This window comes from Drosophila novamexicana, unplaced genomic scaffold, assembly GCF_003285875.2.
Source record: "Drosophila novamexicana strain 15010-1031.04,08,12 unplaced genomic scaffold, DnovRS2.1 tig00000308-arrow-arrow-pilon, whole genome shotgun sequence".
Classification (NCBI taxonomy): Eukaryota; Metazoa; Arthropoda; class Insecta; order Diptera; family Drosophilidae; genus Drosophila; species Drosophila novamexicana.
In genome coordinates this window covers 148,262-174,715 of record NW_020824799.1, presented here as the reverse complement: position 1 = coordinate 174,715, position 26,454 = coordinate 148,262, and the positions used below count along the sequence as shown (strand labels likewise).

The window sequence follows — 26,454 nt, the reverse complement described above, 5'->3', positions numbered from 1 at the left end:
TGTTATCAAAATATGAATAGCAAAGTAACAAGTCCAGATAGGTATTCAGGGGGCCTTGTACTATATACTATGTCCGTCCGCAAATGTTCTCGTCCGAGGTACAATTTAGTTAAAGTCAAGGCCACACTTAAAATTCCTAACTGGTTTAAGCAGCGACTTGTCCAAGTCGTTCACGCAAAAATTAATACAAAGTTGGCGTACAGAAAATGAAATACTATGTTTACTGTTTATTAACTTTCATTCCGTGTGTCTGCATGTTTGAAAATCTAGTCTAATAGATTATCGTGCAGATAACAAGTAAAACGCGAAAGTGTCGAGTTCTTGTTTAGGCATTGCCGTTTTGCAGTGCTTCTGACTCGTAAGCCTCTTGCTCAGCCTGCTCGTCGTCGAACTCGACTTCGTCGTCAGCGGTGGCTTCCTGGAAAGAGTAAATGTATATTGATTATGTGAGGAAAGTTAGAAGTAAGCTGTAGATCGTGTCGCACCTGATACTGCTGATACTCGGATATCAGATCGTTCATGTTGCTCTCCGCCTCGGTGAACTCCATTTCATCCATGCCCTCGCCAGTGTACCAATGCAGGAAGGCTTTGCGGCGGAACATGGCCGTAAACTGTTCGGAGATGCGCTTGAATATCTCCTGGATGGCTGTTGTGTTGCCAATGAATGTGGCCGCCATCTTGAGGCCGCGTGGCGGAATGTCACAAACGGCCACCTTCACATTGTTGGGTATCCATTCGACGAAGTAGCTGCTGTTCTTACTCTGCACGTTGAGCATTTGTGTGTCCACCTCCTTCATAGACATGGGTCCTGTTAATTATTAAGAGTGCAGTGTAAAAATACTTGAACTTTGCTGGCATCGGTTTTTCCGCATTTTCGCTTTTTTTTACATCAAAAGCGGAGCTGGCTTTGAAGCGTCAAGTAAATCCCCAAATCCCTGAATATGAAATACTAAACGTCTTCTAAGCCCTGCCAGCTCACTTGGCCACCTGGGCTATTCCTGTGCCGATGCCTGCCTTTAGGTGGGAGGGCTGCGGACGGACACCAACAGAAACAGTCCCATGAGGCAACTAAAAAAGCTGTTTAAATTCTTGTTGGTTGTGTTTTTTTTTTAGCTGGCTGGCGCTCATTTTTGTGATTAATTATTTTGCAAGCGCGGACAAACGGACGCGGGAACGCGGGGATGCGAGGCCTGCGACAGGCATTGGCGCTGCAGCCTTAAGTCACGTTCAGCATGATTAGTTAAGGCCCAAAAGCCGTGTCAAGCGGCGGTCGCGGGCTTGGGACTGGGACCGGGACCGAAACTCGCAATTCCCAAATGGATCTTGAAAGTAAATTTCTAATTACGCGCGTTTTGCGAGTCATCAGTCAAAGGCGAAATGCGTTCGGGCAGGGGCGCGGGGGCGTTCGAGCATTCGGCTGGCTAGGCACACAAGGAATAACAAATGATATATTATGCGGCATACTTTTGGGCGCCACAGCGCAGCAGTTTATTAATTTAAAAATTAGCGCGAAAAAATGTGACCCCCTCCCCATGGTAAAAGATGGTGGATGGTAGGGACGCGGCCTGGACACAAACAAATTTGCGCTACGTGCGCGCTGACGGATTGCAGCCTTTTTAGCCGCCAGTCGACGTGCATTAATCATTTCTAGTGGCGCCCATAAGTAGGCTTTGCGTTTGCTAATAAAATTGTCGCTGTCGCAAAGGCGCGCTACGTGCCTGCCTCTGGGCCTCCTGCCTAAGCGAGCGGACAGGTGCGCCAACTGCTGGCCATGACAAAGCGACAAAGTTGGTCCTAAGCCGCGTTAGCTGCGCAGCGGACAGCTAAGCCTAAGCCTACACAGACAGTTGGCCACATGGTCATATCCGCGTATTGTGTGGCTGTTGTTAAAATACTATTTTTCTTGCCCGGCCCGCTGGTTTGTGGGCGCGGCTACCTTTCACGTGAGCTTCGCGAGCAAAAGGTCAGAGAGCACGTGGCGTCCTGTCGAGTCATGTCAACGCCACTTAAGAGTGGAGCGAAACCCTAACATCGGCCATTTATCAGGGAAAAAGGTCTCAACACTCACCTCGGAAGATGCAGGCTACGGTTAGGTAGCGGCCGTGCCTGGGATCGCAGGCGGTCATCATGTTCTTGGCATCGAACATTTGCTGGGTCAGCTCGGCGACGGTGAGCGCGCGATATTGCTGCGAACCCTTGGCGGTAAGCGGCGCAAAGCCCGGCATGAAGAAGTGCAGCCGCGGGAAGGGCACCATATTCACAGCCAGTTTGCGCAGGTCAGCATTGAGCTGGCCAGGAAAACGCAAGCAGGTGGTCACGCCAGACATTGTGATCTAGATGTGAAAGAGATTCTTTATGAGGGATTGTACGAATAGATGGCTTTGTTTGCGGGCGTTATTCCTGAAATTAGGTAGCGAGTTGTTGTTGTATCCTTTGCCATTTACTTACAGACACCAAATGATTGAGATCCTGGTAGGTGGGTGAGCCAAGGCGCAAAGTTTGATAGCAAATGTCGTACAAGGCCTCATTGTCAATGCAGAACGTCTCGTCTGTGTTCACGCACAGCTCATGCACCGACAGTGTCGCATTGTATGGCTCAACGACCACCTCGGACACCTGGACGACAACAACAACGATGTGGACATGGACGTGGACGTGGATGTTGTGGGAACAGGGTATGGAGTGCAAACACAAAACCGAAACACACACATTAGTTGGTTTGTTTGATTAAAATTCACTTACGGAAACCAGATGATTCAAATCGCCATATGTGGGCGACGAGAGCTTCAGCGTGCGGAAGCAGATATCATAAAGCGCCTCGTTGTCAATGCAGAACGTCTCATCCGTGTTCTCCACCAGCTGGTGTATGGAGAGCGTTGCATTGTACGGCTCCACAACGGTATCGGATACCTATGAGCGGGAGCGAGCAGCGGCACAGGCGATGGCGATGGCATGCAAGAAAAATAAAAGCAAATACATATATAAGTATATTAATTGGCAGAGTTAATGGAACGCAAGTTGATAGATACGATCTGATGTTTGGAGACTAGCAACAGAAATAGAAACAGCAGCATTTGGATCATTTCGCATTGATTGCCCCTCACACAGTGTGAAACCTTCTCCCTTTGCACTTTGTCAAGATTTCGTGGAAACCAGCTGCCTTCACCTGTTCCCATTATGACAGCAGTTTCAATATCGAGAAAACTAATCGCATTGCATGTGAATTTAATTATATTAAATGCATTTAGAATGTATTTAAAGCCTTATCTATTGCAGTTTATGCCCATTTCCGATTTTATCTATCCGTATATACAGTATCTTAATTATTCAGCAAACATGTTTCAAAGTTCACGTTCAAATGCAGAAAATAGAAACTAGTTTTTGATTTTGAAAATGTATTTCGAGTTTGCATTGTTTTGCAGTGCGTCAAGCAAAGTACATGAAAGTTGCATTTGGACTATGCTCCAAACTATATGGAAATGGAGAGGGAAAAGGTGCTGCCCCAGTCGACGCCCACCTGCTGCTGTTTGTAAAGTGTTGGGGCCCGGACGGGCATACGGTCGAACATTTATTGCATAAATGCAATTGCATATTGCACACAACACTTGATGTCCGTGTGTGTGTGTGTGCGTTTGTTGTGTTTGCTTGCAGCAGCTGAAAATTATGTGTAATACTTTGGTTAGGCTTCTATTTGCCTTGGCAAGATGCATTGCACTACCTGTGTCCAACAACACGGATAAGCAAAATTCAGTTGCTGTTTGCAAAGCAAAATGTTTGCACATAAATCCTTGCTATTATTTAATGGTGCAGTCCTGGGGCGATAACGAACGGTCACCTGGAACAGGTACTACATGAATCTAATTATATTGAGTTATGCCCGGGCATAACTTACACATATTTGTTACTGCAGTTGTATTTGCCAACTGCTCAGGCAAAATATTTGCCATGCACAAATCGAAAAGGATTTGCCACATGGCTGTAATGCTGCGCAGGATCAATGGGCCCAATTAAATGCTTTTACAAATATGCCAATTTATTAATCTGACTAAGCCTTAAAGCATTTAAAACAACTGGCAAAGCGCATAAAAAATAGACGACCATTAAAATGTGCGAGTAATCGCATAAATTTGAAATGCATATTAAGTGACAGGCGTGTGTCATGTCCTGGCCGCAACAAAATGGCCGCCAATGCCAAAACATTGCGGTAATTCGCCAGACCAAGCGCATAAATAACAATTCCACCATAGAAGGGGCTGGGCAATTGGCCAAAAAGGGTTTAGCTGACCCAATGACAAGTGCGGAGCGTGGACTCGCATTCTCACATAGTTTTGTTCATTATTGCTCAAGCGTGACGGTAATAAATTAAACAGCAACAGAACGTAAGTTTCATTCGATCTGCATATGGACTATGTGAGTGTTAAACTAAAAATCTCGGGAGCAGGAGTAATATAGAGAGAGTGTGGGAGGCTGAGATATATATGGGCATGTCGAATGCTAATTTCACGCATCAATAAACTTTTTCTGCTCGCCTTTTAAATTGAGTGCCAAGCCAAACCATCTGAGGCATATTTACACTTGTAACAGTGTAGTGCTAGGCATGTATTTTATTTTAAGTTTAATTGTATTTTAATAATATACTTCTGTATACCCTGAAAACAATTAAAGTTGTCTGCATCGCAGGGCAGTTGAACTGGCGTTTCTTTAGAGGAAAACTTGTCGCATATTTTATAATTTGGACCCGTATTAACCTGATTTTGGTAATAGTATGCTTTGCATTAGCAAACCCTCAAAGGCGATATCTACGGCACACTAAATATCGTTTCTGTGGCAGCTATATGATAGAATGGTCCGATATTAATAGGACTTGGTATATATATGAGGTGCACAGTGAAACTGTGGTCAAGAAATCTTGATAAACAAAGAAGTTATACTTTTTGACAGATCGTGGTGATCCGATCCGTCCGGCTCTGTTATATGTACTGCCTAAAAAGGCGATAGGCAAAGTTTCTAGACGATAGCTTTAAAACTGAGAGACTAATTCGCAAGAAACAAACGGACATGGCTATATCAACTCGACTGTTGATTCTGATCAAAAATATATATATTCATGGGGTCGAACACGTCTCCTTCGTATCAAAATTATAATACTCTTCCCCAATAAAATATGTTTGCGGGGTATCACATGAATACACAAACATTTGCCTGGTTTTCATTTCTATTTCATTATTGTTGTGGCTTGTTAGTTGTGGTTAGTCCAAAGATTCGGCAGTGTGACAAGTCTTAAGGTTTCACATTCTGTTGAAAGTCGAAATGAATGGGCTTTCAAAGGCTTTTAATTCCATTTTAACTATAAATAAAATAGAAAACCTGACCTACTAATTTGATGCAGTTTAAAATAAATAATCATTTTGATATATAACAAAAAACAAAAAGGGTTCGTATTTAATACGCTGCTCGCAATTCGCTTGTGGATATTGCGCACCGCCTGTTATTGACAATCAATTTGCCACTAAATTAATTTAATTAAATGTCGAAATGTAATTAAATGCTCACGATGATTATAATGCAAATGAAGGCGTCTCACGTGCTGCCAGGGCAGGGCGTGCATGTAAAATATGCAACCAGGTTAATTAAGCAATAATTGAAGCGTGTCAGAATGCAGCCATTGTGGAGGCGACCTGCCGCACAGATGTGGCTGCTACAGAGATCCATCCCTCTACCTTATACACTGGCCAACCAAAATTGCACTGTCAATTAGCCGCAGTTGTTGGCGGCTCAAAATGCAGCGGCAAATTAATTAGAATTATTTGCCAGATCCGCGTACCGCTTACAATAAAGGACATCAATTGAATTTGGCGAAAATTTAAAACAAAAACTGGAATTGATAAAGATGATTATTGTTATTATCATCGTTCTCATTTAAAGAGGAGAGATTAGTTTGGTTGACTTCAGCCTTCTTTGCGAATATCAAAGGAAGATATAAATTATTTTATATCTTTTAATCAAGCTCTTGGGAGATTTCAGGAATACCTCTAAAATAAGTTTGGCATTTGTAATGAACAATAATGAGCATTTATATGCTAAAATTTGCAAAACACCTGACATGTATTAAATGCAATAATAACTAATGTAATGAAAGCCTCTGAAAGGCTATGCTCACATTCGTGGCATAATAATTTGTGGCACGCACAAAAAGGCTTTGGTGCTGGGCATATTTGTTGCCATGGTGCGGCCCATTTCGGTTATTAGACAAAAACGCGTGCGGCTGTAAAGCGTTTTATGGTCGCACGACGGCTTACAAACGGCGCTAAACTAATTTGTGGGCTAAGCTGATTTGCCTAAGCGGATTGCCCTGGCCAAAATCATGAGAGCAGTGCGAATGTGCGTGCGCGTGATCTGCAGCTGTGCAAAGGTGCGTACTTACCTTGGGTGAGGGCACCACCGAAAAGGAGTTCATGATGCGATCCGGGTACTCCTCGCGTATTTTCGAAATGAGGAGAGTGCCGAGACCAGAGCCAGTGCCGCCGCCCAGTGAATGGGCCAGCTGGAAGCCCTGCAGGCAGTCACAGCCCTCGGATTCTCTGCGCATTACTTCTAGCACCGAATCGATCAGCTCGGCGCCTTCTGTGTAGTGTCCCTTGGCCCAGTTGTTGCCTGTTGAAGAGCAGAAAGGTGAGGTCAGCTGCTGGATATATGTGCAAGTAGATATGCAATAACATAATTAACTAAGCAGCACACACTTGCCCCCTCCACATGCACACCCGCACACGCACATGCACAGAGAAAAACACACACATAACCACGACAATAATATCAACATGTTGTGATGAATGACATGTACGAAATTAATTTTCATCGTCATCCGCAGGCTATTTTATAATTGCAATTATGATCAACCTTCCGGACAGCTACGTCTCCAGCACAGGCAGCAACTGCAACTGCAACAGCAACAGCGACAATTACAGCAACAACAACAACAAGAAGAGGAGTAAAAATCAGTATGTGCCAACCGTCCAGCCGCCTTTGTAGTTGCCCATCAATAGACCAGTTTACTGCTGGCTTATCAGGATTGCTTATAGGAAGTAGAACCCAGCCGCAATTTCATCAACGTCATCTTGTTTGAACTTATCAAAGCAATGACAACAGCACATGATGTTTTCTTCCTGCTGCTGCTGCGGCTGAATGTTGTTGTTGCTGCAGCTAGAACAACTATTGCCAGGTATATGCTTGATGATGAGAGCCACCAAAATGACAAGCTGAACAAACTGCCGATCAGCCGTGGGGCGCCTTTTGCGAGGAAAAACAAAAGCATACGCACGCAGGTCGTGCGGATCTGCAGATGCGGAGCGGTAGTTGTCCATGTGTGTACAGTGTGTGCGAGCGTGTGTGTGTGTGTGTGTTTGTGTGCAACATGCCACGACATGGCAGCATTAATGAGCAGCTGAAATGCATTAGCTAAACGCTGTCCAATATACTTCGGTGGGAGGGACAATGATTAACGGTGGAACTGCCCTAAGGCAAACACAAGGACATGGCTATAGTGCTCGCCTTTGTGCCTAAATAAAATACAACATTCAACAAGCACTTGCAACTAATTCACTTGTAGCACTTACCCGCTCCTGACTGGCCGAACACAAAGTTATCGGGCCTGAAGAGTTGACCCATGGGCGATTGACGCACCGAGTCCATGGTGCCCGGCTCCAGATCGATGAGCACAGCGCGCGGCACATACTTGCCGCTGCTTGCCTCAGTGTAGTAGACATCTATGCGCTCGTACTGCAGATGCGATTCGCCGTGATAGTAGCCATTGGGATCGATGCCATGCTCCGCTGAGATTATTTCCCAGAACTATAATGAATACAACAATTTGCACAAATCTTAATAATATTCAATTCAAAGTAATCACATTTTTTTGTGTTAAGAAACTTTTAAATCTTTTCATTAGATTTATTCAAGGGGCAGGCATAATTTTATTTTAATATATTCGGTAACTCTGCCATTTTTCTGATTTCAATTGATGAATTTCAATAAAATTCCATATAATACAAATGAATATAAATAATCTAGATGTCGTATGCCCGACATTTCATAATATTGCCCATTTCTATGCAATGAGATATGACGAGCTGGCTCGCAGTTTTTTTCAGTTTACTGCGCGGCGCTTAAATATTATTTTTCAATCAATATATCGTATCGTATCGCATGTGTCAGCGATGTGCGCGCCCGTGTGTGTGTGTGTGTGTATGTGCTTGGGTTGCATTGCTTTGGCAATCAGTGCATATAAATATGAGTGTCCTTTTTACATGCCGCTTGCTTTTATGGCCAATACCAATGGCAGCGCCAACGCCAATGTCATCGTCATCGTTCTGGTACCTATCTGGTTGCGATTTATGCGCGTGCATATGCTCCAAGCGCCCCGCCCGCCTTGCTATATGCCCCCACCTATGCACGGGGGAGCGGGAGCACTTTATATGCCGTGAGCAATTTCTGTTGCATACTTTTATGGGCGCGCATTTTTTGCTGGCAGCGAGTGAGCTTCGTGTTATTTTTCGTTATGTAACGAGGGGGAATAATTGAATCCTTTTAGGTGTTTTCATATATTTATTTATTTTTGCCGCTTCCTATGGGTCGAGTGCTTCAGCGATTTTGCTGTTTTACCTTTGCACTCCCCTTTGCCCCCGCTACCTTGCAGCCCAACAGTCCGCTTTTATATCGTATTTGCTTGCACGTATATTTTTCTTGCGTGTGGCTCGACTTTTTATTTTTTTTATACCCTGATTCCTTTTGAGCATGGGTAAGAAGGGTATAGTGGTTGCTTTTGTGAAAACGTATGCAACAGGCAGAAGGCCCATAATGTATACATAACCTTGGTCAGTGTCAATAGGCGAGTTGATCTAACTGTTCTTCTGACTATATGTATAGGTGCAACGATCTCAGAGCCTAGCTAGATCTTGGTATCTTGAACGTAAGTCCTCCCAGTGTCCGCACTGTAGTTGGCCATTGATAAGTTGCCTCGTTTCTAAGCAAACGCCAAAAATTAATATAGAAATCCTGCTTTTTGATAATATATATCTTTAGGTTTGTAGAGCCCTATAGCTTCTCGGATCATGTATATAACATTTCTTGGATTAGCAATGTTGTTATTTCAATTCACTTGTATTTTACCTTTGACTTACTTCGAAGATTATATATATCTTTAAGGTATGAGGCGGTGGCAGTTAGTTCGCTCGGATGATAGAATTGCGAGTTCATATCCAGCAGAGGGAGTTATTATTTGCTTTATAGTGTCATTTTCTACCTTTATTACTTTACAATGGGTTAAAAATGGAAAATTTATTGACTGCTTCTGCTGCTTCTTGTTTTGGCAAAAGAAGGATTTGGGTATTTCCTAGTCGAGCCATTCCGACTAGATTATTCTTGATATTTTTTTGGTTTTGGTTTTATTGCCCAATACGCTTCACAAAACATTTCACGTTTGTTGCGCATATGAATTTCAAATTTTTAAAAATGTTTCAATCGTTTCGTTCGCTTTTGTTGGCCAGGTGTGCGTGTGTGTGTGTACGCGTGTGTATGTGTATACGGGCCGGCGGCTGGTAAAAACTGGAGTGGATGCCAAAATGCTAATTGTGAGAAAATCGCAATGTGCGCTGCCCCCCACTCACATTGATCGGAATGATTTTTAATGGACTTAAGCGCCAAGGGTCGTGAATTAATTTCTTTTTTCTCGGCATTTCATATATTAATGTCCGAGATTGGATGAAGGAAGGGCATGGCACAAGTTTTAATTTATGCTTTTTGCCCGAAAAGACAGCAAACTTTTACAATGGGCAAACGTAGCATGACGTCAACTCTTGAGTGTATTAACTATGGATTTAACAACTGCCCAAACAAAAGAAATAATAACAATGTATGTAGCCAAAGGCGTCTTTAAATACCCTTTGATGTACATATATGAATTTCGTATTCACAGCCACAAGACATTTTGCACATTTCCAACATTTAAATATGTTGTTGCGCATTTGAGCAGCCGCAAGAGCTGTCGCTTCGTATCATTACTTGATTGTCGTGTCTCTTTTGTGTTATGGCCATAGCAGGACCTTTCTAAGTGCCTGTCGAGCTCATAAATATCTGTAAATTATTCATAAAGCTCGACGTTTTTAGACGACGATGCATTACACCTGCCATCGAACACTCTAACACATATATTTATTTTTATGTCTCTACCTTGCTCACATTCACGCATGAACTGTCAAACACCATGGTCTCTATAAAAGTACTTACTGTATTAAACTGTCGTTAGCTGGATATACAGTAAAAACTCGTATAATGGACACTTCTATTAGGGCAGACAACACACTTGGGCGTACATTTTCTCTCAAACCGATATGGTAAATCAAGCCACCCATTGCCGCTTTATGGAGCTAACACTCCTCTTGAGTGGACAGACATTTCCGACGGCCTCTATCCGCCAAAGTGAGTTTTCACTGTGTTTATGAAGTTGCACTAGAATGAGCTATTGTCTTGGTAGACTAATAATATTTGCTGATATTAGCTGAGAAAGGCAATTACGTATTAGAAAGTTCCTGCCCAAAGTTATTTTGAATATTTGTATTTGCAAACAATTTATCATCATTTATTACCTCGCTTCCTCACTGTTCCCAAGTGTGTCTTAATTAATTTCGAGTAAAATACTTGAATCGTGCAAGTCTAGCTTTCTAATGTCTAACACTTTCAGCAGATAATGGATTACGGGCACGGCCGGGCAATACCCGCTAGAATATACTTATATATATATATATAAATCTACTACTTGTGTCTACAAGAGAGAGAGAGAGATTTGCACAGATCCGTTGATAATAATTCGATATAATAATTCGAAGAAAAACATGCACTAATAAGTGATATATAGAGTTCAAAATATCTTTCAAGCTCTTTGTACGACAAATAAAAATCACAATTTCTGTCCATATCGACAAGCAGATACCCTTGTATTAAATAAAATATACAATCTAATTTCAAATATATTTAATTCTAATTAAATCGGAAGTGTATGCAGAAGGAGAATGCAGAATATGCCCTTTGGCTTATACATGCAGGACTGATAGACGCAGAAGAATATATGTATATCATATGTATATATGATATATGATATATTAATATATGATATGCTTAAGTATACTTAAGCGTTCATATGCTGCTTTCTACTGCCCATCCCTCTCTTTTACCTGCAAAAATGTATTATAACCTTTTAAGACTGTATTAGAATAATGGCTATAGTCGAATGTAAAAGTTTGAGCACTTTTAGAATGTTGCCTAAAATTGGATAATCATTGATTGCATGCTCAAATAAACTGTTTGGCCTGGCGCGTATGTCCCAGGTTGTTGTTTTTGTTGTTATGTTAATCCTGGCGCAGCATAAATGTTTGCATTACTGCTGTTCGTTGGCAAAGTTTCATTTCGACATTGGCTTTTAGGCACGCAACAATGATAACAAGTTGCATGACCAAAAGACGAGCGCAGGAAGTTAAGTATAAAAAAAAACGAGAAGTAAAAAAGTTGAGACTTGAGTTTACCCTTGCATAAAGTTGGACCTCATATGGGGAGTGGGTGTGGTTTGGGGCGTGTGGGCGAGCTGTTGTAGCTCAGTTTGCCATAGCCTTTGCCTTTGCATATATAACAAACTGGAAATATGACACTCAATTGTACGCATCGGTAGACACTTTTGGCCTGACAATAACTTTGATTTGCATACGCTTTAGCTTGTATTTGTTTGCTTGCTTGTTGGCATTTGGTTGAGTGGGCGTGTGTGTCTATGTGTGTGTGTGTGTGTGTGTGTGCTTGGAGCCGCCGCATGGGAGACAACTAGTTGACTGACTTTGTTCTGGTCCTGCTGTTGCCCCGGCACTTGTTGCCTGTGGGGAAATTTAAATATGTTTTCGTATATTTTACGAAGCCAATTGCAGATAAGCGTTTTTCTTTTTGACTACTTTTGAGCTGTTTGTTTGCTCTTGGCATTGAGTGCTGAGCTGCTCGCAAAGGGGTGCTACGCTATGCATACCCTGTCATAGGGTATATTCACTTTGACATGCACTGTGTAACCTACCAACTATTGATGCTCTTCGTTTAGCCACCAAACAAAAATGAATATCCAAATAACGCCCTTCTATGCGATTTTCAAGAATATATATCTATAATATTATTTTAATTTACTGTCGCTCTATATCTATATTCCTTTCTTTCGTATAACATACGAAAGTTTATCAGACCAATTAGGACTTCATGTAAGGGTATATGCCCTGTCAACACTCTCGACTATTGTTTCTGCTGTGCTCTTATATAAGTAGCTTATTATAAATGTATATTATGAAAACTTTTGCTCTGCTGTTGCAAATGACGGTCGAAAAATGTTGCAGAGCTGTCCAACTGTCCGTTGAACGTCTGTTGATATCGACTCATGCTTCTGACATGCCTGTCTCAGCTGTTTGAGGTGGGTCTGATAAAGTAGCCTTAAACACTCCCTTTAAGTGGAAACGAAACGAAAAAAAAAAAAAACAAAAAACGAAAAAACAATTACGCTGCCTTCATTTGCGTTAAACTTTTGCTAGCTGCGGTCAAATTGCTTAATTACAAAATTGCGCACAAGTTAAAAAACTAGAGAACTTTCGAAATTAGGGGGGAAAAAGTAGAGTGATCAAATTAAAAGTAAACAAAAGGCAACGTGCGTTGACCAAAGCGGCGCCATTTTGCCAGCCATTTTGTGGCGCCGTCTTTTTTAATGGGACCACACAGCCACGCTCGTAAAAGAAATTCAAAATTAAAATTCTCAAAGCGTTCAAACAAAAAACCGAAATGCGGCGCGGCGAGCAGCCAAGCAAAAGTCAAGTGGCAAAACTCGCCAAAGTCGGGAGTAGGAAAAAAAAAACGAGCATAAATTAGTTGCGGCCGGCAAAGAAATGTGCGCTGCAGTTTGTGCTTTGTTCCTAAGACAAAAGGACATTTCGGGTTTGGTTAGCAGAGGATGCAAAGGTTGCGCGCCACGCAAAGCAACGGAAGTGCATGTCGCAACGGATGTGACTGAGAGCGCCAAGGGATACACCAGGGATTGCCCCTGGGTCTGGCGTTCGAGTCATCCAAATTGCTGCAACTGCGTTTGAATATTGAATTTGACGTTTTTGCTCGCGGCACACGCAACGCATAAATAAACAATTGCGGCTCAAATAAATCATAGCCGGATTGTTCAAGATATTGCAACAGACATAAATATTTATTCTAATCGGGCTTATCTTGAACTCGGATGCGCTTTTTAATTTGTAAACCCTAATACATATATTAAACGTTTTAATTTACTTTTTTTAACGATTTGGGCATTTAATTTAAATATTTAATTTAATTTAATTTTGGTGTTTTGTGATGTATGTTTAATAGTGTAATTAAATTTACCTGCACGCTTAGCTTCATGCAATTTTCGTGTGTAAATTTATAAAAATTCAATATAAATAAATAATTGAATAAATAAGTGGCATATGTACATTTATAGGAGAGGACAAATAAAAAACCCTGTTTCTAATTAAAATTCCATTGCGTGCAATTATTGAGCTTGATCTATAACAAAAGCTTTAAGCATTAACCTATTAAAATAATATAAAAATAATGATGAGAGAGTATAATAGAAATATTAAGACTTTTAACACAAAAGTGAGTTAGCTTAAAATAAATTTAAAAAAAGAAGAAGGCGTTCCTATTAATTGGCATAACGCCTTGTTTAGCAAATATATTCAGTTTGTATTTAAAATAGGCACAAGTCAAAAGTAACGTTGGGTGGGGCACATTGCATTGATTTTCAATTGAATTTTTGCGATATTGGCATTAAACTAATTAAAAACAATAAACAGGATTGAAGCTCTTTTGACAAACATTTGCCAATTTACAAATGCGCAGAAAAGCCGCGCGATTTGTGTGCGAGAGCGTTTAAAATGCAAAGCGCGCGATGTGAACTAAGTCAATTTATTTTAATTTGAGCGGCCAGCAACGAAATTATATTTCAATGTATGGTAAATGTCATATGTGTGTGTGTGCGAGTGTGTGTGAGTGTGTGCGAGTGTGTGGCATCCATTAGCGTAATGAGCTTTGCTCCCGGGCACAGCGCAGCTCAGTCATAAGCCGCAATAAAATAAAAATGGCCCTCTACACACTCAAAGCTTAACGGCCGCCCATCGATAGATGACATTTTGCAGCCATTGGCCATAAACCATTTTGATGCGACACACAAAAAAACATAAAAAATAAAAAGAAACAACAAAAATGAAGCGAAGAGCAAAGACAAACCCTTTTAAAAGCAAGATAGCGACCTGGCCATCTGCAGTCTGGCAAAAGGGGGGAGGGGGGCAACTGCTCAAAAATGCAATTTATATGCGCGTCGCCGCAAATAACGAATTGTACCCCAAACTATACTAACGGCCAAATGGGCGCGTGTCACGCCCATATGTATAAGTATATTTTGTAATAATACTAAAAGGATTTGGACGAATGCTGGCCTTCATCTCTATATGGCTGAGCTGGGTACGGGCCACGTTTAGTGCAATAAAATGCCATAGCATACTTTTTAGGGCAGCTCTCGATCTCCTACGCTATAATTATACACTATTCGCTGGCCATGAATTGGCAATGCTGCTGCAATTTGTGTGTGTGCGTGTAATTGCTACAGACACATAAACGCGCTCAATTTGCTCGTACGTGTGAATTGGGAAGCAGCCTCGCTTTACCAGAAAAATGCAATTTTTACCAATCGCCTATGCCGTAAATTACCCTTTATACTATGGGCACATATACGTGTGCCAGTTCCTCTGTGTGTGTGTGTGTGTGTGTGTGTGTGTGTGTGTCTGCTGCATTTGCAATTACATTTCTCATCAAGTGCATCAATTTAAATGTGGCCACTAATTGTCATTATCAGCACGTTATGTTTGCTTTTTTTTATTTTTTGCTGCTGGGATGTTTGATTGGGTTTCTGTATTCTGTGCCGTGTTTATGTTATTGTTTTTTTGTTGTTCAACCGAAATGCATTTAAAATGCGCAATGTTTTTTCATGCAGCTGACATTCAGTATTTCAAATTATTCGAACGAATGCAAATGTGCATAATTTAATAAAAATTCGTATCGTAATGAAATGATGCAAAAGGTTTTTTGTAAATTATTTTTAAATTAAACAGGCTTTACACAAATGTTTTCCTTTTAAATGAGCGGATGCGATATTAAAGATCCGCTTATTGCTTAAAGCTTCGAGAGGGAGAAAAAGACGGGTAGAGAGAGAGAGAGAGAGAGAGAGAGAGAGAGAGAGAGAGAGAGAGAGGGAGAGGGAGAGAGAGAGAGATAAAGACATTTTACCCAAGTACTTTGCTTTGAGGAGAAATGTGAAGCTCTTTGCTTGAAATGCCTTGTTTTGCTTCATTCTTCCCATATGATTTTGGAATCTGCTGTAGATCGGATTAAGCTCAAATGTATGGGAGAAAATAAGGAAATGAAGAGTAATAAAAATAGCTATTTAAGTATATATGTATACAACCTATCAGAAAAGTTATATCTTCACTTAAAGCTTATGCGTTGGCTTTTCCCATTGAGTACATATTTTGTACGCAGTCATTTTTTATATAATTGTGAATAAATAATAACTGGACAACTTATTTTAGATATAAAAATATCGTAAATGTTGTATGCACGTGTAATTGCTTCGGTTAAGTCACAAAATGTCTGCTTCATGTATCTAAACATATTTTAAGTATCAAAGCAATTTATTTTGGCTTTATTTTGTTTATAATGGCCGAAGCAAAATGTACTTATTTGAATAGGTTTTTGTGCCAGGCCAACACACACACACACACACACACACACACACACAGGCACACATTCACATATATACGCACACATATGTGCAGGTATACGCGGTTGACAAACAATTTCAATTGAGATTTCAATAATTGTCGATTTAGATATGTAAATATTTATGGTTTATTTGGTCGGCCGGCCTGCTATTGATTTAACTAATGTGCAGGTGCGTGTGTGAGCATCTGGCAACGTGTGGCTGCCCCATTCGTACTTATGTAGCCAGACCGAGGTAAATAATAATATTGCGGACAACCAGCCCATTTGCATGACCTTCTTTCAACAACATTGATTTGCGCCCGGGTGCTCTGATCATAATGCACAAACCTGTCGATTATTTGCATGAACCTGTTGTCATTTGAGTTTTTGTGATAGATGGTTGCTGGAGATCCATGAGGGAATGAAGTGTTCGAGCGTGTCTGAGTTGTGTTGCTTTATGACCTCTGGTTGCTGTCTGCTTCTTCCTAGTCAACAATAATATTTGCTAATGGCCAAAGTCTTCGAGCATTTGCCGCTATCATTTTGCATATGGCGTAATGTTTTTCGGCTCCCCTCTTTCGCTCACGCTCTCGCTCTGTGTGCACAGAAATGACACGACTTGCACTTTATCATATGCTATATAAATATATGTATGTATGTGTGCTTATTTAGATGGCCTGTCCTGTGGCGCCTCGAGGCGAAGAGTGTAATAATAATAATATTTATGTCGCAAACGATATGAAGTTCATACATTGAAGTACGTTTTGGCAATAGCTAAATAAATAAACAGTGTCAAGGCGGGAAGTGTGCACACACCAGCCACACACATACACACACACATACACACACAGTAACAGGAGGCTCATGTGTTGTTGAACGCCAAATGATAGCTCCAACCGCTTCAAATGAAGCCGGCGCTTATGAGTCACAACCGCGCAGTTTAAACTCAAGTGTCCTATCGAGATGCACCCGGTTGATTTAAGTAAAATTGCTTAGAATATTTATTGACAAGTAAGTTGTCAAATAAGTTCTTAGGTAAACGCACTTGATTTAAAATTTCAGTATTTTTGGTTCATAGTTCTGTCAGAAATCGTAATTAGGATTTGCATATTTCTATTTATTATTTATTTTACATTTTAATAAGTTTATATCTTTTTTTTTTAATTTAACAACTAATTAATGTTATTTAAATATTATAAATATATATACTAGCAGTAAAAATGTGGCCTTGCCCGTAGCAAGTTTTGTGGTAAAAATTTCAACCAGTTCCCGCCCGTAGAAAATTTTAACGTATTCGTAGTGAAAACAAGTTTGAGGCCTATCATATGCAACCTGAAACTTCGCCCTGTCTTGACCTTTGACCCGCATTTATCATCAAAGATGGGAAAATATACGAAAAGTGTCAAACACGTCTGAATTTGAAGAAAGATCTTTTAAAATGAGTTTAAAGCTAATCGCATGGTTAACAAAAAAGTTTCATACAATCGTTTTTCGCGATTTTTCCACACTTGCGGGAGGGATTTCCAAAAACCTTGTCTTAACGAGAACCTCCATCACATAAAGTAACTCCAGTGAAAATTGCAGCAACCTTTGCGATTTTCCTCTATATCCATATGCTTAAAATATCAACATTCAAAGATATATATTTTTGTTTTAATTTTTTAGTCACTTGATTTATAAATATTGAAAACACTTATCGCAAAATACAGCATTTAAAAACATCAGCATACATTTACACATTTACATTTATACATTTTTTTAATGCTCACGCAGATATTTACAATTTTTTTGTCTAATGCCATTGTCATGATTTCAGCGCGGTTTTGTATATGCCATGTAAATAAGCATGTTGTTGTGGCTTGTGAAGAGTTTTTCTCCACATAGATGACATTTTCAATTTTTTGTTTTTTGTTTTTTTTTTGTTTCGATTGCCTATGAAGCGAGAGAGTAAATAACTGCTGTCTATTGACGCAAATATGGTTGAACAATTTGTGTTATTTACTTGGAAAAGATATTTTTCAGCAATTTAATGACTGAAAATGTCATTAAATCAGCGGCAAGTGCCACAGATAAAGAACTGGATATCAAATATCATTCATATTATTTAAGGGCAACTTCTCAATGGCATCCGCTGCATTTGCTGATAGCATTTTGTTATATTGTTTGCAATATGCCAATAACAATTTTTATCCACATACACATTCAAATTAATATTTTATGTTTGTGGATAGTGGATATAGTTTGAACGGCTATTTGTTGTCTTTTTTACACCCTGTACAGATATCATGTGTTAAGCGGGTTGTCTAAGGTTGTCGAGGCTAGGACGTTGACTTACTCTAGACCAGGTTTGTCAAGGCGGATCAATTGAAAAACATATAAGATTTAATAGTATGAATAACTATATCGATTAATTAGTTTAATAGAATTCTAGTCTATACAGTTTGCAGACCCGATTGCAGGGTATCTCATGTTTAAGCCTTTTTACATGTTCTTATTGAATTCGATTGTCGCTGCGCTGAAATATGGCCAAATAGTAAAATAAAATATGTATATGAAAAATCCAATTAATGCTGTTTGCTGTACAGATCCACATCGGATGGGCAAATGCCAAAATTGAAAAGCTTTCATGTAAATATGCGCCGATAGGATATTTTATTTTTGGTTTTAGTTTATGATTTATGTTAACTCTTCATATTTGCATATATATTTAGTGCTCTTTATAAGCTGTAAATTTAATTTTGATGAAACACGATAACAATTGCATTCTATAGATGTATTGGTATAATTGCATTCTTCAGATGCACGCGTTTAATATGATTGGGCAAATGTATGTAATAGTCTCTGCGATCCCATAAAGTATATATGTATAAGAATACCGAAATGCTATTAAGCCAAGTTAGTTCTTTTCACTTTTCTATTTTTTGACACGCGACTCTCGCTTCTTCCTTCAGCTCTCTATGTATCTGTCACACTCTGTAATATAACAGAGCATGTTTATGTTAATGCTTATGTTAAATGTGCGAATGGCACTGAGGAACTGAGTGATGTATGTCTGTATGTATGCATGAGTGATGTATGTAAGCTCTGCGAATTGCATAACGCCGAAGTCAGCAAGGGTATTTTCTAGCCGCAAACTGTTGTCTAGACCTTACCTTTTAATAAGCTTTGGAATCCTTGCATTTGAGTTTTCCGGTTGCACATTGTTTATAAAACTCTAGCTGTGCACATTCACATTAGATTGTGCCTGATCAATTATTGCGCTTGACTATTTGGTTATTTGTGGTTTGGTTGGCGGTTTTTGTATTTCTTTGGGCCGAACGTGCGCTAACCTGCTATAAATTATAAAACCGATGTCAATTTTTCTATGATATAATGGGCCGCACATTCGCATATGCTTAGCCACCTGTACATACGAACACACACACAGGCACACAGACACACCGTGCACACATACATAAATGATAAATATTTTGACCGCATTTGGTATTTAATGGGGTTTGGCGTGTTCTCTATGCCATTTTATGCATAGTTTGCCTATGTTCAAATTCCATTTGGCCATTTGGCCATTTGGCTGTACAATTTGTCAACCCATTTATATAAAATAAAACAAAGCCAATAACAAATCTTGATTATATCTCATTTTTGTTTTGTTTTTGCATTTCACATGATTTGTTTTTGTTAATTATGTGTCGCTATGCAATAAATTTGCCAGGCTACTATCGCGTGTGGTTAATATCTGTCGGCATTATCTGGCCGCTGCGCACCGGGTCCAGAGTTATTTTCTGTTGCCTGCTTATCGGCGCCCTGCCGTGCAAGGCCGAAATATGTTATTGCCAATGCAATTGCATGCATAATTTACACCCGTGCAGCTTCTGGCTGCATCCACAATTATGCAGCGCGAATTAAACCTGAAAGCTTTAAATGCATTTGGAGTTTTATACAGTTTGTTTTTTGTTTTTTTGTTGTTTTCCATCCAGCAGCTCTTTTATTGTTTTATTTATTTCGTAAATACCAGATTACAAAAGCGCAGCATTATTTCAGGTGTCGTCTGCCGCTCTGCGCAATATCCGCCCAAGTGGCGAGTGGCAAGCGGCAAGTGGAATGGCAAAGCGCCATAATTACAATTTGTGGTGTACAATTTCAATAATATAAAATTACCAAAGTAATTGAAAATTCACAACAAAAAAGACAACAAAATAATATATACAAAAAACGAAACGATGTATTGAAAAAACCAAAGAACAACAATAACAATGTGGCTGACTGGTGTATTGCAATGATAATGAAACATATGCCAGGCTCCGGCTCGGCTGGAATGTTGGGCGGCTCTTGAAAGCATGCAACAGCCGCATGCATTAAGGGGCAACATGAGATATTAATGAGCAAAAGAGTGCAATGCTTTTTAAAAGTGTTAAATAAATAACAAAATGTTCCCGCCCATTTGTCGACGTCTGCCACACCATCTGGCCGGGCCTTGGACTGGTCAGGCCCTGGTTTCCAGCGGCTTACCTATGGCCACAACTGTTGCACTTGGCTGAGTGGCTGGGCAGGCGGCTGGCAGCCGGTTCGATGCTTTGCAACAACGAAAAAAAAAACACAAAAGGAAAAGCACAGCTGTCTGCCGTTATCTGGCATACCTGTTCTCTAATGTGTTTCCAATATCTATGCGCCTTTTGCACGGCAATTCGCAATTTAGAAATTTGCATGGGCTCAGCGATGCACAAAGAAATGCATAAATATGTAATTTTTATAGAATGCGCAAAATATTTATACAAATTTACGTTTGTTTATTCATAATCAGTTTGTGCAACGAAGCGCTGTTGCCTCCATTTGTTGCCGCGGGCTGCGCGTTCGCCCGTCTTCTTCTTCTTCTGCATTGCATAGCGTTAGGCGCAAGGGCGCGCGTATATTGGTGTGCGAGTGTGTGTATGTGTGTGCGAGGATAAATTTCATTTGGTATGCATAAACGCATTTTTATGTAAATTGAAAAATATTTTTCCAAAAACATATATCCACTGTATATATTTTGTTACTCTTTATGTTTTATTCAACTTATTATTTTTTTTAAACGAGGGCTGCTTGAATACTTGCTTTGTTGTACTAAACAAAACTTTCATATATATATATAGTGTAATAAGTCTAGTAAATTACAACAAATTGCAACAGCTCTTATGAATTTTGAGTTACGTTAAGTTAAACAAGACATAACATTGTACAAAACAAATAATGAAGAGTTTTGCTTACATTTTTATTGTAAATGCAACGAAAACTAAAAATAAATATTTAAAATGCTTTGCAACATTGTTTTCTTTCAGTTTAGAATGAAAAATATGCAATTTTCTGGTTTGTTTACATATTTTAAAAAATTCATAAATATACATTACATTAAAGTTTGCAATATATGAGTGACTTCTAGTTTAAAAATTTAAATTTAGGTCAACATATATAATTTTTATTAGCAATTGCCAGCATATGTATTTGTTGCTATTTTGAAATATAATTATATTGTTCAAATATGCTAAAAGAAAAATTATGGAAGAGCATATTAGAAAACTAGACACCTCAGACCAGTTATTACTTTCATGACAATCCCGACAATATTCTGCAAAGCTTCTTCTTGTTGATTTTAAAGTAGTTAAAGCACGCTTCGGTCTGGTTCGTGTTGATTTTCAACTTGGTCCTTTCAAGCGTGCTTGAGTGCCTGTTGATTTGCTTGCCCGGATATTTGAAACCATGCATGCATTTCATCAGGTTATCCACTTGCGCCATCCTATAACTATAATGTGCCACAACTAAGTTATGAAACGCTTGTTGTTATTTCCACCATCAAACAAACACGGACAGATAAAATGCATGGCAAGTACCATATCGAAATTGTATTTGCATATTGCCAGGCGCATTAGCAACGAGTACCTCTCGGGCTGGCAAGCCAGCTAGAAACATGAGCCACATGCCACAGCATGTGGCAGCCCCGCCCATGCCCATGCGCCCACTTTATGCATGTAACAACAACGTGTAACCATAAAGAAATTATAGCTGCGATAGTTGCCAACGTTATCGATAATTCAATTTTGTGCATTATTTTGGCGCTGCGATGATGCCCTGCCATTATAAGCTAAATAAATGTATCCTAAGGCGGGCACACACACACATGCACACACACACACACCCACCACATAGACACATGTGTTTCAGGCATTTGCATGCAGTGCAAGCCACGTTGGATCCTTTGGCTTTCGTTGGCTTTGCAAACTCTTTAATTTTATTGTCTGTTGCTTGCGTTTTGGCATTTAGCTTTGTTGTTGCCTGAAATACGACAACGCTGCACTTGTCTATAAATTTCCAGCTCACTTTTCCACTTTTTCACGTTTTTCCATATCCATTTCTTTGGCTTTTTGCTTGCTCGCTGTCGTCGTTTCTTTACTGTATTCTTTTGGAGTGAGGGGCTGTGCTCGAATTAAGGGCGAAGACGGCACGCCGTAAATAGATTTTCCCTGTTATTGTTCACAAAATGATTTAGGGAAAATTAGGTTTATGTAAATAATGAAAAAAGAGCTCGCTGCAGGCCTCTATGAAATATCCTGGCATGCATGACCCGTCTGCCCCATAGCCAAATATACATCTTTGCTCGCATGTGTGATCAATTTCAGCGTCTATACACGTGTATATACAGCCAGCGAAGACTTAAGGCCATATTGCAAAATTAAAGCACAAAAGCGCCTAAAATAATATTCTTTTCGTTGGGGGCTGATTTAGTATATTCCAGAGCGGGAAAGTTAAATGGAAAAAGAAGCTCATGTAATTGTCAAATGCGCACTGGAGAAAGCTTTAAAAATTCTTGAAACCCTTGGCCCTGAATAAGAGAGAAGCTTTAATAAGGTTTTTTTTGGGTTGGTTATAAAAAAAAAAGAGAAAATATATATGTATATGCCGTGGGCTCGGAACTGCCTAGCTGCCTCATCGTGCGGCAAAGCTGTTTGTTGAGATTTGCTGCAAACCAGGGAGAAAGTAATATAAAAAAAAATATATATATATACCTTCATTAGCAGCCGTGATTTTAATGAATAGGTGATAAACACTTTGTTGAAGTTGCCGAGATAAAGTAAACACGGCAGTTGTTCACATTTAGCATACACATTAGCCTAAAACTTAAAACAGATTAACAGAGAATGCCTGTTAAAGTAAAACGTGCTGTGCAGCTGGAATAAGATTCTATATCAATGAAGTTTAAATTGAGAGCGAAGTTTCTTCCAGAGATGGGCTAGGAGTATGGAGAGTTAGTTGAAGATTTGGGCGATTTGTACTGCGATTTAAAAAATTGTAGCTGAGGTATGTTGCATCAGTTACATCCATTAGATATTTTTTGTGATGTTTTTGTCAGGGTCTACTAATTCTTCATTCGGATAAGTTTAGCTGAAAAGCTTGCCATTTAAATTAGAGAGTGATACTTTTATAGATACTCCATTAGCTACATGTAATAAAATTATGAAAAAAAAAAAAACAGTAAATGTTAAAAGCCTTGCATAAGTTTGTTAGCCCAGTTTGCGAGGCCCTATTTATTCTGTTATCTCTTTTATTGATTTATGAATTTAAAAACTAATGACAAATTTATTATAATTGTACAAAAAAAAACAACCCCATAATTTGTTGTTTCCATTATCTGCACAGCAATTGATTTTTAACATAAAAGCATATGTAAACATATATTATATACAATATATGTAGTATATATATATATATATATATGTATATATGTATATATGTACAATTTTCTGCTGCTGTACACAAATTTGTCTATTTTGTGAGCTTATTTTTCGCCACGCACACAGTTTTGCATATTTATTATTTATTTATTTTAGCGCACAAACAATAACTCACACGGACAGCCAATTAATCAGAAATTGACATTCAATTAAATTACAAAATATAATAACGCAGTGAGAATGAACCAAATTTAAATTTATTTGTAAATAATGCCAGCAGCGAAACTGTGCTCAATATTATTATAGGCAAATTGAATGAAACAACAGTTTTTTGTATCGCCAAATTGTCAGATTGCATAAATTATGTATTTATTTGAATAAACTTTAAATTGTGCTGGCGCAAGCAAAACGGAAATGGGCACATGCAAAAACCCGATGGGATAGGCCATGGCTTTGTCATTGCAAAGTGCGGCCTAATTAGCTTGGTAAAGGCTTAGAAAATATGTTTACATAAAATTGAAGTGGAAAAGCGTGTAAAGCAGAAACGAAACGAAACGAAACGAAGCGAAATATGCAGATGGGCTAATGTGTGGAGAAAACTGTGCTGGGAAACGAAGAAACACACAGCAAGACAAGCCAAGACACAACAAACAACAACTAGAAAAAAGAAAACTGTGTCAAACGTCAACGACTTCATTGATGTTGCTGTTGTTGTTGCTGTTGTTGTTGTTGTTGCTGCGGCTGTTTCTGGATTTTCATGATGGGGTAAATTGTGCGAGCGAACATTAATGCGCTGAATTAGCTTAGAATGGGCACCGAGTTGCGCTTTGGGGCTGCGCCTCGACAGTTGCTTTTTTTGTTTTTGTTTTTGGGTATGCCTTTAATTGGCAGCCAGCTTGCGGGGTCAAGTGAAAAAGTGGCCAGCTTTTGTCAGCCAGCGTGTGTCGCACTTCAGACGAAACAAGCGAATAGCCTCTGCCATATGCAATGCCTATTTCTGGCTATGCCAGCGATACGAACTATCAACCATTTATGTATGTATGTTCAAAGTATCTGTAAACAAGCATACTGATTACACGCATACAAGCTCGTGCATAGGTATGTGTAAGTAGTTAGCTAGTTGTGGGGCCAAGTGTTGGCTAACTAATGGAAAAATGCTGATAAGAACTTGTAGCCAAGCAGGGCGACACGTCAAAGACGTTTGTGTCGAGAGGCGAGGGGCGCTATCAAACTTATAGATACAATAGCTACAAGATACACAATTCTGTTAGTGCCGCATTAATTATGCATGTACATACATATGTACGGCAGTGTGCTCAATTTCCTTACAGTTCCCAATTATCTGGCATTTTCTAAGGCAACTCGTTTGTGTTCATAAAAAACAGCAGGTAAATTTAGTCATGTGTAGAGGGCACTCGAAAGAAAGCTTACCCTTGCATTAATTACCCAAACTGTGTGAGCCGTGAAACAGTATATGAACAGCACAGCCCCAACGAAACCTTCACGAAAGTTTCGAAATACATTCAAACGCTGTATCCATTACTCAGACCAGAAAGTTCAAGATCAACAACAGCTTTACATGTGTTTTAGGTGCTTCTTCTAGAAGTGTCAATATGTCTCTAGTTGGAACGAATCGCCGGCCAAAAACAAACACAATAACCAATTTTAAACGCCTGTCATAACATTTTGTTGCAATGCACACTGGGCTTATGTTACGTTTCGGGAAATGATCTATGGGGGGAGTGCAGTGCTTCAAAACACATTCAGCTGCCTGCTGATATCATTAGCATGATAAGATAAATCAGCGCGAATTAAAACTTCTAGAACGGTCGGCTGAGTCAGTTTATGTATGTGTTGCCGCTTCGCAGTTCTATAGTTTCTCGAACCGAGAGAGCGGCCGCTTGTTGTCTGCCCCAACCCCGGCAAAACAATCTGCAGCAGGCAGCAAAACAATAAATGAGAGCGCGCACAGAGAGCGAGCGACTGAAAGAGAGAGAGAGAGAGAGAGTGAGAGGGAGCGCGAGAGAGGGAACGGCAGCAGAGCGAAAGAGATTGAGCGTGGAAAGCGCAGAGCGCGTTTATTTCGTTCTGTTTTATAATTTAAGATGTGAGGTTAGGAATACAGTGAAAAAATCTAAATAATTGATCAGAAGGGGCGTCCAAGCTGGCACACTAATGGAATATTGATTATACGCACCTTTGAACCAATTTGATTGCCGCATTGGCCGACCTGCAAGTGCACAATTTCCCTCATATTGTTAGGCGCTCTGAGACTTTGGTAAAGGTCAGGTAGATGTTTATTAAGTTGCTTCTCCGGTTAACCGACAACTTATCAACACGAATCGATAGATATGTATGTATGTATGCACAGACTATAATACACACAAACTAACACGCACGCACTAACACAATCGCAGACAAAAAAGCGAGGGAAACGGGGTTTTTGCTATTCGAATCGCTTTGGTTACGGTTTACACTATGAGCGATCGTCGCGCTCGCGTCAAGATTCCAACGTGCACTAAAAACGGCCACAGCTACAAATACTGAGCGAACCCCGAGAGTGGGTTTGCTGGGCGTTGAACAATGGTCAAGGGGAGGGGGTTGGCGCAACAGGGCAGCGGGCTGCGTCAGCAATAGTTGCGCCTTGGCATTCCACGCGTTGGAGTGGCAATGGCAAAGAGAGAGGCAATTCATAAAATTGTAGCGGCAGCTGATAAAACGCTCAGCCAGACGACAGAAAGTGTGCTGACAAGCTGCAAAACTAACAGCAGCAACAAGCACAATCACAAAAACAACACCAATAATGAATTATGTATGTATGTATGTACATATGTACATAAAAAACTGCCTGGAATCGTGGCGCGGTGCCGGCAGGTTTGTGGCATTTTCATTGCTC

At 39.9% G+C, this 26,454-nt stretch overlaps 1 protein-coding gene across 1 annotated transcript; it reads right to left on the bottom strand.

The window, feature by feature from the left end:
* Positions 1–198: 198 nt before the first annotated feature.
* On the bottom strand, positions 199–26,074 carry LOC115759443 (tubulin beta chain). Its single transcript, XM_030700364.1, has 7 exons — positions 25,756–26,074; positions 7,614–7,848; positions 6,425–6,654; positions 2,743–2,910; positions 2,069–2,333; positions 486–808; positions 199–418 (listed from the first exon to the last, which is right to left on the bottom strand). Exons 1-7 carry the CDS (start codon positions 25,810–25,812, stop codon positions 326–328), a joined length of 1,371 nt encoding a protein of 456 aa, XP_030556224.1. The 5' UTR covers positions 25,813–26,074; the 3' UTR covers positions 199–325.
* Positions 26,075–26,454: the final 380 nt, after the last annotated feature.

Excerpts from the sequence above, each read along its gene's own strand:
- LOC115759443 (XM_030700364.1), bottom strand. The coding sequence starts at position 25,812 with ATGAGGGAAATTGTGCACTTGCAGGTCGGCCAATGCGGCAATCAAATT. Across the intron at positions 2,911-6,424 it reads CGGTGGTGCCCTCACCCAAG|GTATCCGATACCGTTGTGGA; the intron begins GTAAGTACGCAC and ends TCCCGCTCATAG. Across the intron at positions 419-485 it reads CCGAGTATCAGCAGTATCAG|GAAGCCACCGCTGACGACGA; the intron begins GTGCGACACGAT and ends TACTCTTTCCAG.